Below are 13,299 nucleotides of genomic sequence, written 5' to 3'. Positions count from 1 at the left end.
AAAATATAGTTATTGAAGTAGAAAAATGCAGCAGTATACTTTCTTGAAGGCTGTGGATGCTCTTGATATCTTCACATTTCAGCTGTGAGAAATAAAGCTGCTTTTGTATTGGAAAACTCCACTAACCTTGCATATTCAAAAGTAATTGTGTGGGCACGATAGTAGCATAGCAGTGGGAAGTATGTGAAGCAGATAAGGGGAAAGTCCCACTGTCCCCAAATAAGGAGGATAGCTAAGTAAAACAGGACAAGCAGTGTGAAATCAGTAAAAACAAAAATCATGGGCCCTCTAATCATGAGAGTAGAAGAAAAAAAAAAAAAAAAAAGGAAAATTAATGGTTAGTCAAATAAAATTGTGCATGTATGGTACAGAAGGGTGTTGAGTAGCTTGTGAACTGGTAGTACCCAGCCAAAGAGAAAAGGGGAGAAATCAGGTGTCGGGTAATGGGGAATATAAGGTTATGATATACTTTCTACTGTGTGCTCCTGCTTGCAGGATGCCTGCCATTGCAATCACAAATAAAATAGCCTCAGAGAAGACTCTGTCTGAAAAAAATATTGAGGTATTTCTCCCAGTGTCCCCTGGCTGGTGCCTGCAGGGTGCTGGGCTGGTCCGGCCCTGCTCAGGCCTGGGCTCTGCACTGCTGGCGGGATGCAAGCAGGCTCTGGGAAGAGGGAGGAAGCCCAGGCTGCTCCCTCTCCAACCTCAAAATGCTCTGGGAGCTCCTGGACAGCCGCTCTCAGCACGGCTATTACAGGAGAGGGGAGTACAGGCCTCAGCGCCAACCTCCTGCCACCATCTTCCTTGGCTTCTGAAGAAGGGCATTCATGACAAGGCTTGGAGCTAGAGACCTCCCTCTGCATGGCCCAAAGCCTTGTGGCTGAATGGCCTGCTGCCATTTCTAATGCCCCCAAGCCTAGGACACTTGAGGGGAAGGGTAGCTCTTTGTGGGGAGTTGAGCAAAGCTTTGGGCACAGGAATCAGGTTATTATATACTTTCTACTGTGCCCTCCTCCTTGTTGCCGTAACCAGTTTACATCTCACTTTCTGTTGGCTCTGAAAGCTTCCCTGATCTGCCAATTTTTGTGTGTGTGGTTGACTCCATCAGTGTTCATCTGCTGAATACTGACGTGCTCTACAGTCCTATATACATAAAGAACTGCTGGCTTAATTTGGTGACAGATCAACCTCAACAGAAAGATCTATTCAGACGTCATTCCTGAGGACTACCCCCTAACAGTATCTTTGATCTTCAAAGCTCCCAGTGACTGGATTTCTTATTTACCCGGTTATACATTCATTGCCAGACAGAGCAGCATACTTCCTGAAAGCATATGTGCTGCACAGCAGGAGGTGCATGCAAGCGGAACTGTTATAACAATACTAATGATGGTCGGTCTAGCGACGGGCTATGTCTGCACTTTGGTGATTTATACCATTGTTGTAAGAGAAAAAAAAAATCTGGTCCACAATGGTCAGGACAAACTGCTGGAACGCCCCTAACAATCAGCTTCCTCCTGAAGAATGCACAATAGATTTTAGTCTATTACAGTTAATACAAATGGTCTTTCCCTCTCTCTTTCTTTTCTCCCTTTTCTGTCTGTTTCTCTTGCTCTCTGTCTCTCTTTCTCTCCCATCCCTTAGTCTCTACAGTGTCATGAGAATATGCAGTTCTCATGCTAGGGATTAAATGCAACAGTGAATGTGAATTTCTTAGAGTTAGAATAAACTTTTGTGGTTGATCTACTTCTGGCCTTTTTGTTCCAAGAAATCATAAACCAGTTGAAGAAGCAGTAATTTTGGCCACTGTTCTGGCTGTGAGTTAAGTAGCATCATCAGGAGTTAAAGAAGTGAACTTCAAAATTACTTAAAGGCTACAGGAAAAATGTAAGATTATGATGCAGTAAAACAGCTCTGGAAATCCAAAACTTATGGTTGCTGTAAATTCACTACATTATTTCTTAGCTGAGTAAGCATAAGATTGAGTGGCCAATTTTTGCCTCTTTGGAGCTAAGCAACAGAGTGTTTCTTTCTGCAGGAGTAGCAGTTTGAAACCATCTGCTGGCTTCTGTCTGGAAGAGAGTGCCACAGGGGAAAGTTTGCAGCACAGGTGGAGTTTGCCTCGAGCCAGTTTGCCTCGAGCCAGCTGAGATCACCCATCATGGATCCTGGAAAAGGTGGAGGGTTCTGTCCTGTCCTTGACTTTGCACTGCGGGCACCAGCTCTCTGGGTGACATGAGGAGGAAGTGTAAGGTACTGATATTTTTTTAAACCAAGGAAAAACTCATGGGCTGAAGGGAGATGAGGCATTACCCTGAGAAGGTCTGGCAGGAGGTTGCTGCTCTCTGCCATCACAGAAATTCAAGTAGGGAATTCACAGTACAAGAAGGATGAACAAAGAAAGCAACAGAGTGGAACTAGTAACTGGCCCTGGAGAAAACTGGAACAGACAGGGGAGTGTTTTACAAAATGCTCATCACATTTACATGCAAATAGTAATGCTAGCATTGTACTTAATTAACTCTTCACTTGAATGAATCCTGTCTGGGTGGAGATGTGTAGCTGTAAAGTTATGTTCCTTTAGGAATCACCTTAAAGACAACATATTAACTTCCTGTAATCAAATAATAACAATCTGTTTATGGTTGTTCTCCATGTCTGTCCTTGGTTGTTCTTCAGAAGCAGATTTTTTTTTTTTTTTTTTTATTCTTGAGCTTTTAAAAAGTTATGTGTAAAGTTCTTATTTTATTTTATTTTATTTTCCTTTGGTAGGATTAATTCTCATCTGTACTATTAATCTTTAGGAACAGAACTACTTTCTTCTTCAGCTTTCATTTACCTCCCTGCTAGACAGATAAAGGCTGTCTTCACTGTAAGGCTTCCAATCTACTGCAGCCAGCAGCAGCCATAAATGAATGTTAATTCTGATAAGTGTCCTACCCACTGCACGGCAGACTGGAGTTCATCTGTTGTGCAGTCTCTCTGTTAAATAGACCAGAATACTTTGCAATGTCAAATCTGAATGAATGAGACAAAGACTCTGTGCAGCTCTGAACTATTCTTTCTATTATTGCTGTATCAAACTGTGCAAGGCAATCTGCTTTGTGAGGCATGGTTCTTGACATCTATGATTACATGCTGCACATTTAATTTGGCAAAAAAATAATTTCCTTAATCAAAAAAGACTTGTTTGCTAACACCTTGAAGTACAGTATGTATCACTCAACTTCAGATGTAAAATACTTTAATTCTCCCATAAGAAAAAATACTTTGGCAAGTGATTTTTACAAAATCAATATGGAGTTAGATTTTGATCTCAGAATTTCAAGTTCCTCAGGTCTTGTGGCATGCTGTGGCAAGGAAAAACAATGCTGTGTCCAGACTCATGTACATCATTCAAAGATAATTCCTAGTGTTTTCTACCCGCCATCAGTCGCTGCAGAAATACTCCACTCAAAATCAGCAGGTTGCTATTTCAAAATATGGCTTGTGAAATACTGCTGGTTGTTCCCCACAAGAGCCATAGAAAATTTCAGTTCCGAGCTCATTGCTTTGGCAGCATAAGGTTACACTATAGAAAGAGCTCTTAATGCAGGAAAAGTTTCTCAAAGTTTCTCAATCATCTTCACCGTTTTACCCAGTTTTGTGGGATGCTTAGTGATTATCTGACAGTTGTTTGAAATTCTACAGCAAAAAGAAGAAAGAAGAATTATATTTCACATCTCTCCATCTTATCTGAAAAACAAAACAAAACAAAAACAATCAAAGAATCATCTAGGTTGGAAGAGGCCTCCAAGATCACCTAGTCCAACCTCTGACCTAACACTAACAAGTCCTCCACTAAACATTTTCTCGGATATATTTTCAGGTAATAGATAACCATTAGTCAATTTATTTTGTATAAACTCAGTATTGACTGAAGTTTAAGAAAAAATACAAAGCAGGTAATGAATACCCATGATTTAGAAAAAATACTTTCCTGTAACATAAATAATAATAAGATTTTTTATTCCTTATGCATACTGGAACAGCATGTTTTTATAGAGGATGTCTTAGAAATCAATCAGAAATAGCTCAGGTTACGGTATTCCAAGAAAACTGTTTGCGTTTTGTATTTTCAACAAACATGGAAGGTCATTCGTTTTTACACAGGCTTTTAAATCTCAGTATTTTCACCATGTAATTTTACAGTAATTGCCACTTCATATTGTTTTAAAATTACTAATAGTACATTTTTTTCTAGATTTTGATTATGAAATAATTTCCCTCCGATTTCAAAGTATGTTAGACTTACAGTTTATTTCATTTGATTAAATGATACCTAGATGCATGATACAATAAAACTGGTATAAACCCTACATAAAAAAGTAGACAATAGTTAAACATAACAAAGATTTCACCAGCACCTGCAAGTTGTTACAAGTTCTTGCTTCAAGTGTCTCCTTTAAGTTTCATTACACTCAAGATTTCCGCTTTCAGAAGTAAATGGGTATTCTGACTGGCTCTCACAATAAATAAATAAACAAAACAGAGGTTAATTTTGACCTGATTTAAATCTTTTATACACCACACATTTCATTACAAATAAAAACTTGGCCACAAATTCAGGTTTAATCTATCTTTTGTTCTTGTTCTTTTCCCCTGAACATCTTCCTACTGTATATTCAGTCACTTGGAAATAAAAAAATCTACCATCTTGAATCCGTAATTTCTCTGATGCAAAGAAGTAGGCTGGATTACCCCAGCCATCTAGTGGGACTTTGGTTGGGACTGCAGTACCAATACTGTAAGCAGTATTGATTTCCATATGGAATAATTTTTCAAATTGAAAATTAAACGTAACGGAGATACTAGCTGTATTCTTACTATTGTAACTTACCTGGGATCATTCACTTCTGAGCTGCTGGTGGAGAGCAATTTGGAGATTGCACTCACTACACAGACTAAGGAGGGGATCAGAGGTGTATTTTTGTGTATAGATGCCAGACCTCTAGTGGACACAATGGCTAAATACTTAGGTAAACATATGTGAACAATGCATGGGGGATGCATATGTACTGTCAGGGGGAAAACAAACTTCTGAAAAGTCTATTTCAAAAGCCTTTCCATTATTTAAAATATCAGATCCCATCTTGTTGTAGCTTGAAGTGCACGAGTCCCAGGAAATCAGTTAACATTGCCTGCTTTTTCAACTATTTGCAAAAAACATAGTTGCTGCAGCTACATTGGGACATGCAACAGACCACACTTCAGCTGAAGAAGGCTGGAATGCAGCACCTTCTGGTTTCTATTCCCACAGTCTGCTGTTCAGCCACTGCAAGGAGGATATTTAGGAGCTAGGTATTCTGCACTTGGAGTTCCTTGTATCAGCTAAGTTTCTACCTAGAACACTTTGGTCCAGTTGTTTCAGGAATACAACAGGAAGGCAGAAGGACGTGGGAAGAAATCTAACAGGAATCAAACTACCATCAAAGTCCTTCAGTTTATTACTAACTTCTTAAAAATCATACAAAGAAAAGCTGACACAATAATACTAATTGAAGATCTTGAAAACCATCACAAGTGGGTACCACTAACAGTAAAGACATTTATATTCTATGGTGATATATTGCAGTATCTAAATTATTGTCTTCTTGTGAACACATATCAATGACAAGATCAGGTAGTACTCTTGGCACAGCACCACCCAATGTACTCAGTATCAACATTTACATGGTCAAACTTGGTTTTATTAATTTTTTCATGCAAGACAAACAACCTTTTATTTCAAAGTTATATAAAATATATTCAAGAAAAAGGATGACACCAAACATTTCTATGAAAGAGGAAGCATATTTAAAAGCTTAACTAAAAACAGCACATAGTTTTACTGAGGTAAATTTACAAAACAAACAACCCTTGTCACTGATGACAGGGCTAAGAAGATATCCAAATCTCCAAGACAAGAACTGACAGCCACAGAAGATTCAGCTCTTATTCCTTGATACTCTGAAGTAGCCTTAATAAATGTGACTCAATAACCTGTTGAACTAAAGCAAAGAAACAATCTGGTTAATCAGTGTTCAGTGTTTTTTCCAAGTCTTTAGGTATGTACTATTTTGTTTTAGGAGATGCTAACTTGTCCTCTACAAACATTTAATAAAAACACACAGGAATAAATTCACTCTGAGAAGGGAGTTTGCATCCATTCAGAATATAAAGGCCTCATATAATTAAAAGAAAATACACTCAGTAAGGCAGACAGTTTTGGGGAACGATGATCTATTATCTGGTTTGAATAGGTAGATAGCTATGGAAAACAAAGTTTAAAGCCTATACATGGAGAGTAGAAAAGAATGTTTACTTATTAGGAACTATTTCTGTGGAACATTTTGGGACTGAACTCTGGCATGAGTCCTACACCGAGATGTGTAGGACTATGAAGTTACTGATTTGTCCATAAGCACAGGGCTCTGCTTGGAGAAACTACATATGCAGCATTAGGCTTACTTTTGGGTTCAGTTCCACATTTTCTAACAGGCATTTCACAGCTTTCAAAATGAAGGCAGCATGAGTGGAAAACTGTTAACAGAGTCCTTTCTCTGCCTTTTTGTTTTCTGGAGCCGAATAAGGTAGACTAATTCACAGATCCTCACGCTATTACTGTCTCCATGATGAATGAACTAGATGAACTAGAGCTACTATGACCAGCACAGAAGGTTTTGCAAACTACATCACAGCATACCAATCACACATAGCACTGGGTTGAGTGGTTCAGGAGGGCTGCAAGTTCTATTAGCATTGTCCCGTGCAACTCTCATTCCTTGTGCAGAGCTGGGGAGCAGCTTAGTTCCCCATGACTGGATCATGGTTGCATCAGCCCTACACACCACTGTCTGTGCCCACAGATGCAGATCCATGCCAGTGACATATTCTCAGCAGGGACCTGGCTTTCTGAACCAAGGAAGGAAAACTGCTCATTTTGTGCTGGTTTATTTAGGTGTGTTAAGACTTTTAGGACAGGGATATTCTTGCAGCTGCATAAGGAATAGAACTCTATTAGGCCATTGCAGCAGCTGCATAAACAAGGAGTAGCAAAAAAATAAAAATAAAGGAATATGCATTTCCAATACTCACCACTGCGATAGCCCAAGGCTACTGCCAAATCCATGGAATTATAACCAGCATCTGTTTCAATAGTTGGATCAGCACCACTTTCTATGTATAATATAAAAAGAAAGTCAGATTTCTAACCATGCTAACTGATAGCAACTGATAATTCAGTTTGGATAGGCTGCTTACCAAGAAGAATTTTTACACATTTCACATGATTCCCATGCACTGCATAGAGCAGAGGTGTTCCTCCATTCTGCAAAAGCAGGAAAAAGTCTTAGACACTTAGCAACCAAACATTCTGCAACTGTAATTCCTTAGCACAGTAGCATACTTCCATGTATCAGAAAGTTTTGGACCTTTACAACTTCCATCTTTTTTCATCTACTGGGCAGACTGCAAGGTCACTCTTCTACAAGGGCTCAGAACTAGCCTCATTCTCTTTTTACCCAGAAGCCATAACTAGTAGGGCTAATTTTTCTTTTGTTATTAAAAAGCATCCCATATAAGTTCAGGGAATGTCAAATATTTCAGAAGAGGCAGAACAATTTTCAAACCCAAGCCAATGCTGCTGTGCCCTGCTTCAAGTTTCTGACCAAAGCGCACACTGATGTAAATTCAGTCTAGAGACTTACCCAGTCATATTCATTGACATCAACTCCACAGTCAAGCAGCATTTTCACAATATCTGTGTAACCTTTACTACAAGCCAGTGAGAGGGCACTTTCTCGCCCTTTCCCCAAAATCTGAGGATCTGCACCCTAAAATTGTAATAAAAAGAAAAGCAAATGAACTGAACTCTTTGAAGTGACATTTTTACAGAGAACTTCATTTTAAAAGTTTTAAGCATATAGCAGCATTAACAAACTTAGAAAGGCAAAATAAAATACAAAGTAAATTACAATATGTAAGTGTGCTCTTTTCCTTACATTCTGGAGGAGAAATTCCACTACTGCTATCTGCCCATGAGCTGCAGCCCACATCAGAGGGGTAAATCCTTCTTCATCCTTATGATTGATTACATTTTCTGTGTAAATAAGAATATGCAATTTATGAATCCCTTTCACTAATGCATTGTAGGAGCTGGTAGAAAAAATGTGTTGACATATTCATTGTGAATGGACTGGTGTAGCAGTGTGCCCTGAAAATTGTTCTCATCTTAAATTTAAAATCAAGTATCTATCCCAGAGGTGGTGCAAATATCCTATATCCTTGAAAGAAAAAAAAAAATTCAACTGACTGAAGTAATTTTTTTTTTTTGTAAGTTTTACAAATCAAGCTCTGTTTTTACTTAAAAATATTACAAGTTGTCTGTGATCTGGGCTTTATCTTTGGAGAGAAGTACTGCTTGAAAAACAAATAAATACATTCTGCACTACACTGTAGAAAGCACTCTTTCAGGAGTCTTGTAAAGAATTAGCTTGTAAAGTAATACAGACAGTATAACCTCATTGCTCCTAAAGTTCATTTAATCAATTGGCTGTTTTATAGAAAACAATTAAGGTCTAAGAGCTGATGTAAGAAAAAAAGAATATATATATATAAATATATATATATGTATATATTTAACAAGTAGCTGACATAGGTGTTTTTTTTTTTTTTAATATCTAAATACTTTAAAAATCCCATGCTTATCATAGCACCATAATTTTAACCATTACCAACATTTCAGAACCAGTTTGATTTTGAATCAGCTGACTCATTAACAAAGTATATGGACTGAGTTACTTAATACCTGCTTTCTATAAATGCTTCTACAGAGATGGACTGAAAGAAAGGGTAGATACTAATATCAGAATAAGAATATACTATGAACAGTTTAATATATCATGTAGAGTTGAAATTTTGTAAAGGTATTACAGACACAATTGTCACACTGAAGAATACTATATAACTTGGAATGAGTAGTGCTATTATACTGCAGGTGTAGTCCATAGCTTAAGTTACCAAATATACAGCCCTCTATGTTGATCAACAAATCAGAATCAGAAAGCCTCAATTAAAATAATGTGTTTTAAATGATTTTTAAAAAGTTTACCTCTTTTGATAGAACCAACAGATTCTAATCCCTCATCTCCATAGATCCCCTATACAGTGGGAGAGCAGGGGAAGGGAGGGATTCCTCAACTCCTATTAATATTAATGTTTAATTTTAAACCCAAATCATAGCATTAAGTAAATAGAAGACTCACGTAAAACAACAGTCCACACCTACCAAGAATAGGTATCTAAAAAATCCTTCAATTTGTACCATATGTGGAGGTATCTTCAATGCAGATTTGGGGAAAAAGTGTGCAGCAGGCTATAAGTGCACCAAAAATAAAGAGGATGTAATTTAACCTTCCTTAGACTCACCTTGTTCAATGCGCGTGGCCAGATACAACATTTCTCCCTGAGCAGCCAGCTGGTGAACTGATAAAGCTACAAAAAGGGAAGCAAAAGCATGTGATATGCACACCAGTTCTCATTCTGCTGTTCGCAGCTGGGCATAATACCTCCACTGGCTTGAGCCTTACATAATCTGGATTTAGGAGCATGGATAGATTTCATCTGAAATCTATCTGAACTGGAATCTCTCTGAACTGGAATCACTATGTCAAAAACTGAGATGTTTCTCAAAGGTTTTGGTAATTTTTGATTAATGTATACATTACACTAGAAAACAGAGGTACTTCCTGCACTGACTCCTCTGAAGGCAACATACCACCCTCTCTGCTGTTTGGTCAGCAACCCAAGATCATAGTAGGAACATTTATCAAATTAAAGTAAGCATCTTTTTATAAATTAAGGCTGTTCCCATGCCAACAGGCTTATTTTTTCTTTAAACATTTAGTTTAAGAAAGATGCACAGTCAAGACTTAAAAATGATTTTAAAAGAAAGCAGTTGATAGGAGATTAAGTACATTATGAGTGTAGCTTATAGAGAAAAAGCTTGAAAGTCAAGAATAAAAAATCATAAATAATAGCTTGAAGCTTTAAAAGGATCAGAAAAATCTTTCCCTATACTTTTCAAATCAAGAATTGGATCCTTTCTAGCAAACACACCTCAGTCATGAACTCTGTACAGCACGTGCATTATTTTATGGTTGGAACCCTGTAACACTAGAGAAGATTATTTCAATGTTTTCTTCCTATATTAAAAACAACAAGACACACAAACAAAAAAGGAAAAAATGAAAAAAATCTGGCAAGCACCTAACTTGCAGTTCACAAAATAATAATTAACAGTAAAGCAGAAGGATACTTACAATTTACAAGCAGAGGTGTTGTAGAGACTTCATTTCCCCTATGTTTGTTAGTTAGGGTAGTTGATTGCTTTATCGGAGAGAAATGCTTAGTAGTTGATGGAGTATAAACGTGCCTTACTTGGATACCAGGGGAAGGAGAAGTATGGATGTTGCATTCAGCTACATTGAACAGAGAAAACAGACGTAGTTTTAATGCTAGGAAGGAAATAAAGAAAGCCACAGATTCTAAGTCAACGTAGAAAACACCGCTACCACAAGATCTTTCAAACCTACACTAAGTAAGCCTTGTGGCATGCGCTTTTTCCACTGTATATCATGCAAGTCGATCAAAGGGCTGTTTTCATTTCTGGCATGAAGCAATGCTTATAACCCATACGTTAAATACGGTGTAACTTCACCCAGAAACAATTTGTTGTCTAAGTGAGGTAATTCTTTGCCTAGATTCCCAACAATTTCCAGCATGGATTTACCAGGTAGGATGGATCCACTTTGCATTCAATAGTCTTACTAGCACTCTCCAGTGCAAGGAAAACATGAGTTAGCCTCATTCAGTCCTGCAGTCACAAGCCACTCAGCTCAATACTCTACATACTCCTTGACCAATGGTCTCAACCTTCATTGGTTGGGTGAAGGTCACTTCATGGGTGGACCTTCACTGTGTTTCTTCACTAAGACCTTTTCAACTCCTTTTGGATAATATTGTGACTACATTATGGGTGTCTGTCAAATATTTATCCAGTAGGAACAAAGATCTTCCAAACTAGCTAACAGAAAATGCAGAAGCAGGTCACCACTTAGAATTCAAAAGTCACACAGTGCTGCTGTTTTTATCAGTACTAGCTTTTCTAACTTTGTATCAGAATCTAATAGCAAGGTATAACAGAATAGATAGAGCATCTTGGCTTCCAATTCTCAAAATAATAGCTTTTGGTTTTGAGAAGTAGCTGAAAAGCCAAATAATTTTTAAGAAGCTAGCTGACTGAATACCAGAAAGACATACTGACGGATTGAATTCCAGTATCCGCTAAGCTGATTCGAAACCAGTGTGCACCAGTAATCAATGACTGCAAGCTAATTAACACGCACACTGAATTCATGCTATAGCAAAGCTCTTGGTCATAAACCCAAGTGTAAATTTCAGAAGGGAACCAATTAGAAGTACAGGGTAAATGGATGAAAATAAAATTACATTCTGTTTGCCAATCAAACAGCTACAGCTGATGTTATCAAATTAAGAGACCTACCAGGGATTTTTGACCTGCGGTCTCTGGATCCGCAGGACTACTTCTAAGGGGTTCACAAATGTTACCTAAGAAAAAACAACCCTATTGCTGATGGGTCTAAATTTGCCGTTCAGGTCTGCAGCTCCACTAGAAAGCATTTAGGGCCTGCAAATCAAAAAAGTTTGAAAATTACAATGGCTGAACTGCAGCCAAACAACACAAATCAGAGAAATCATGAAAATCCACAATAGGTCTGTGTTTGTATTTGTTATAGGAAATGGGTCAAATTCAAGATCATGAAAAAACAAACTACTAAGTGTCTGAAATATTAAAGCAAGCACTGCAAAAACATAATTATTACTAAGAAATAGAAAGAAATCCTAATTCCCTTCTCTGTCAACATGCTTAGCTATTAAGAAGTATGGATCAATTCTTATGAAGCTGGACAGCAACAGTTAAATATTAGCCGCAGGGAACAATTTACAGAACTACAGCACTGTTCACCTTCAAATAGTGTCAAACTGAATCAGCAAGACAATTGGACAGGCTTTGTCTATCTATATTCATACGACAAAGTCAACTGCATGACCTGTTATTTGGACATCATACCAGCGAAAAGCTAAAACATGATCCAGAAGACTACTGTAGTTGAAATGACCATGTAGTGCTTTTAGTATTGTTTTGTAAAGACACAAATATTCAACAATGTGTAGCATGCTGTATGACTTAATAAAAGGGCTTGCTACCAGAAGTAGGCTTGTTTTCATAATCTGCATCAGCTCTTCATAAATTAAAGGCTTTTTGTGCCATTATTTTTTCAATTAAAAAAGTGCAATAAAATAAACTTGGGAAAAATTAGTTTTACAGTAATAACCAGTAAGATATATATACAAAATGCTAGCAGAACGAATCTTAGAAACTATTACACATATATGGCAGATACTTTTTTTTTTTTTTAATTTAGCATCTTAACAGCATGAAACAGTCTAGACGTAACAACTTGTACCATAAAGTTCAACCTTTAAATAAGACAGATGCCACTTCGAGGTCGGAGTTAACTTGATCTTGAATATTTTTACTGTCCTCCTCATTCAACGACTTCACGAACCGCGAGCAGACGTTCATATCAAACCTATTGGGCAGAATGAACTTCATGCCCATGGTGACGCTCTGCGGTTGGCCTTCCTCCGTGCTGGAGTCCAGCTGATGCTCCACCTTGATGTCCGGCAAGGGAGGGAGGCTGTAGCTAGCGGTGCATTCCTCCACAATCAGCTGCGCCCCACCGTCTAAGCTCGCTGAGGACGCCATGGCTTCAGTCAGGTGCGGGTTTTACGCCGCAGGTCTCGTCATGGTGGCCGCCCGCTGCGGGTGCCGCCAGCCAGGCCGCACGCAGAGGGCCCCGTGTGTCTGCGCGACCTGGGAACGCACACGGAACAACGCTTAGCCACACGGCGCTAGCTTTAGCTGGTTAAAGCCTCGGACGACGTAACCCGGCCAGGCGCTACGGGCCCAAACCGCCGTCTGAAGTCACCAGAGGTTACTCTGCCCCCCGCCCCCCCCCCGCCCCGCCCCTGAGGCGCCCTTTCACCACCGCCGCGATAGCGAGCACCGACCCCCCCCGCCCCAACCCACCCCCGCGCACACAAACCCTAAGAAGTTACCGCGGCCGCGCTCCCCTCTGCGCCGCGGGAGGCTGTGCGAGCCGAGCAGCGCCCCACGACCCACGACAGCCCCCC

General features: G+C 39.0%; 1 protein-coding gene across 1 annotated transcript; it reads right to left on the bottom strand.

The window, feature by feature from the left end:
- Positions 1 to 5,463: 5,463 nt before the first annotated feature.
- On the bottom strand, positions 5,464 to 12,886 carry ANKRA2 (ankyrin repeat family A member 2). The gene is made up of 8 exons (XM_035310110.1): positions 12,583 to 12,886; positions 10,341 to 10,499; positions 9,448 to 9,513; positions 8,022 to 8,119; positions 7,728 to 7,853; positions 7,282 to 7,348; positions 7,117 to 7,197; positions 5,464 to 6,029 (listed from the first exon to the last, which is right to left on the bottom strand). The coding sequence occupies exons 1-8, from the start codon at positions 12,869 to 12,871 to the stop codon at positions 5,974 to 5,976; spliced, it is 942 nt and encodes a 313-aa protein (XP_035166001.1). The 5' UTR covers positions 12,872 to 12,886; the 3' UTR covers positions 5,464 to 5,973.
- Positions 12,887 to 13,299: the final 413 nt, after the last annotated feature.

This window comes from Oxyura jamaicensis, chromosome Z, assembly GCF_011077185.1.
Source record: "Oxyura jamaicensis isolate SHBP4307 breed ruddy duck chromosome Z, BPBGC_Ojam_1.0, whole genome shotgun sequence".
NCBI lineage: Eukaryota > Metazoa > Chordata > Aves > Anseriformes > Anatidae > Oxyura > Oxyura jamaicensis.
This window is presented reverse-complemented; position numbering and strand designations above follow the sequence as displayed.

Coding starts and splice junctions, on each gene's coding strand:
- ANKRA2 (XM_035310110.1), bottom strand. CDS start 12,871: ATGGCGTCCTCAGCGAGCTTAGACGGTGGGGCGCAGCTGATTGTGGAG. Junction 9,514..10,340: donor AACACCTCTGCTTGTAAATT/GTAAGTATCCTT, acceptor CCCTTTTTGTAG/CTTTATCAGTTCACCAGCTG. Junction 7,198..7,281: donor ATGTGTAAAAATTCTTCTTG/GTAAGCAGCCTA, acceptor TATTATACATAG/AAAGTGGTGCTGATCCAACT.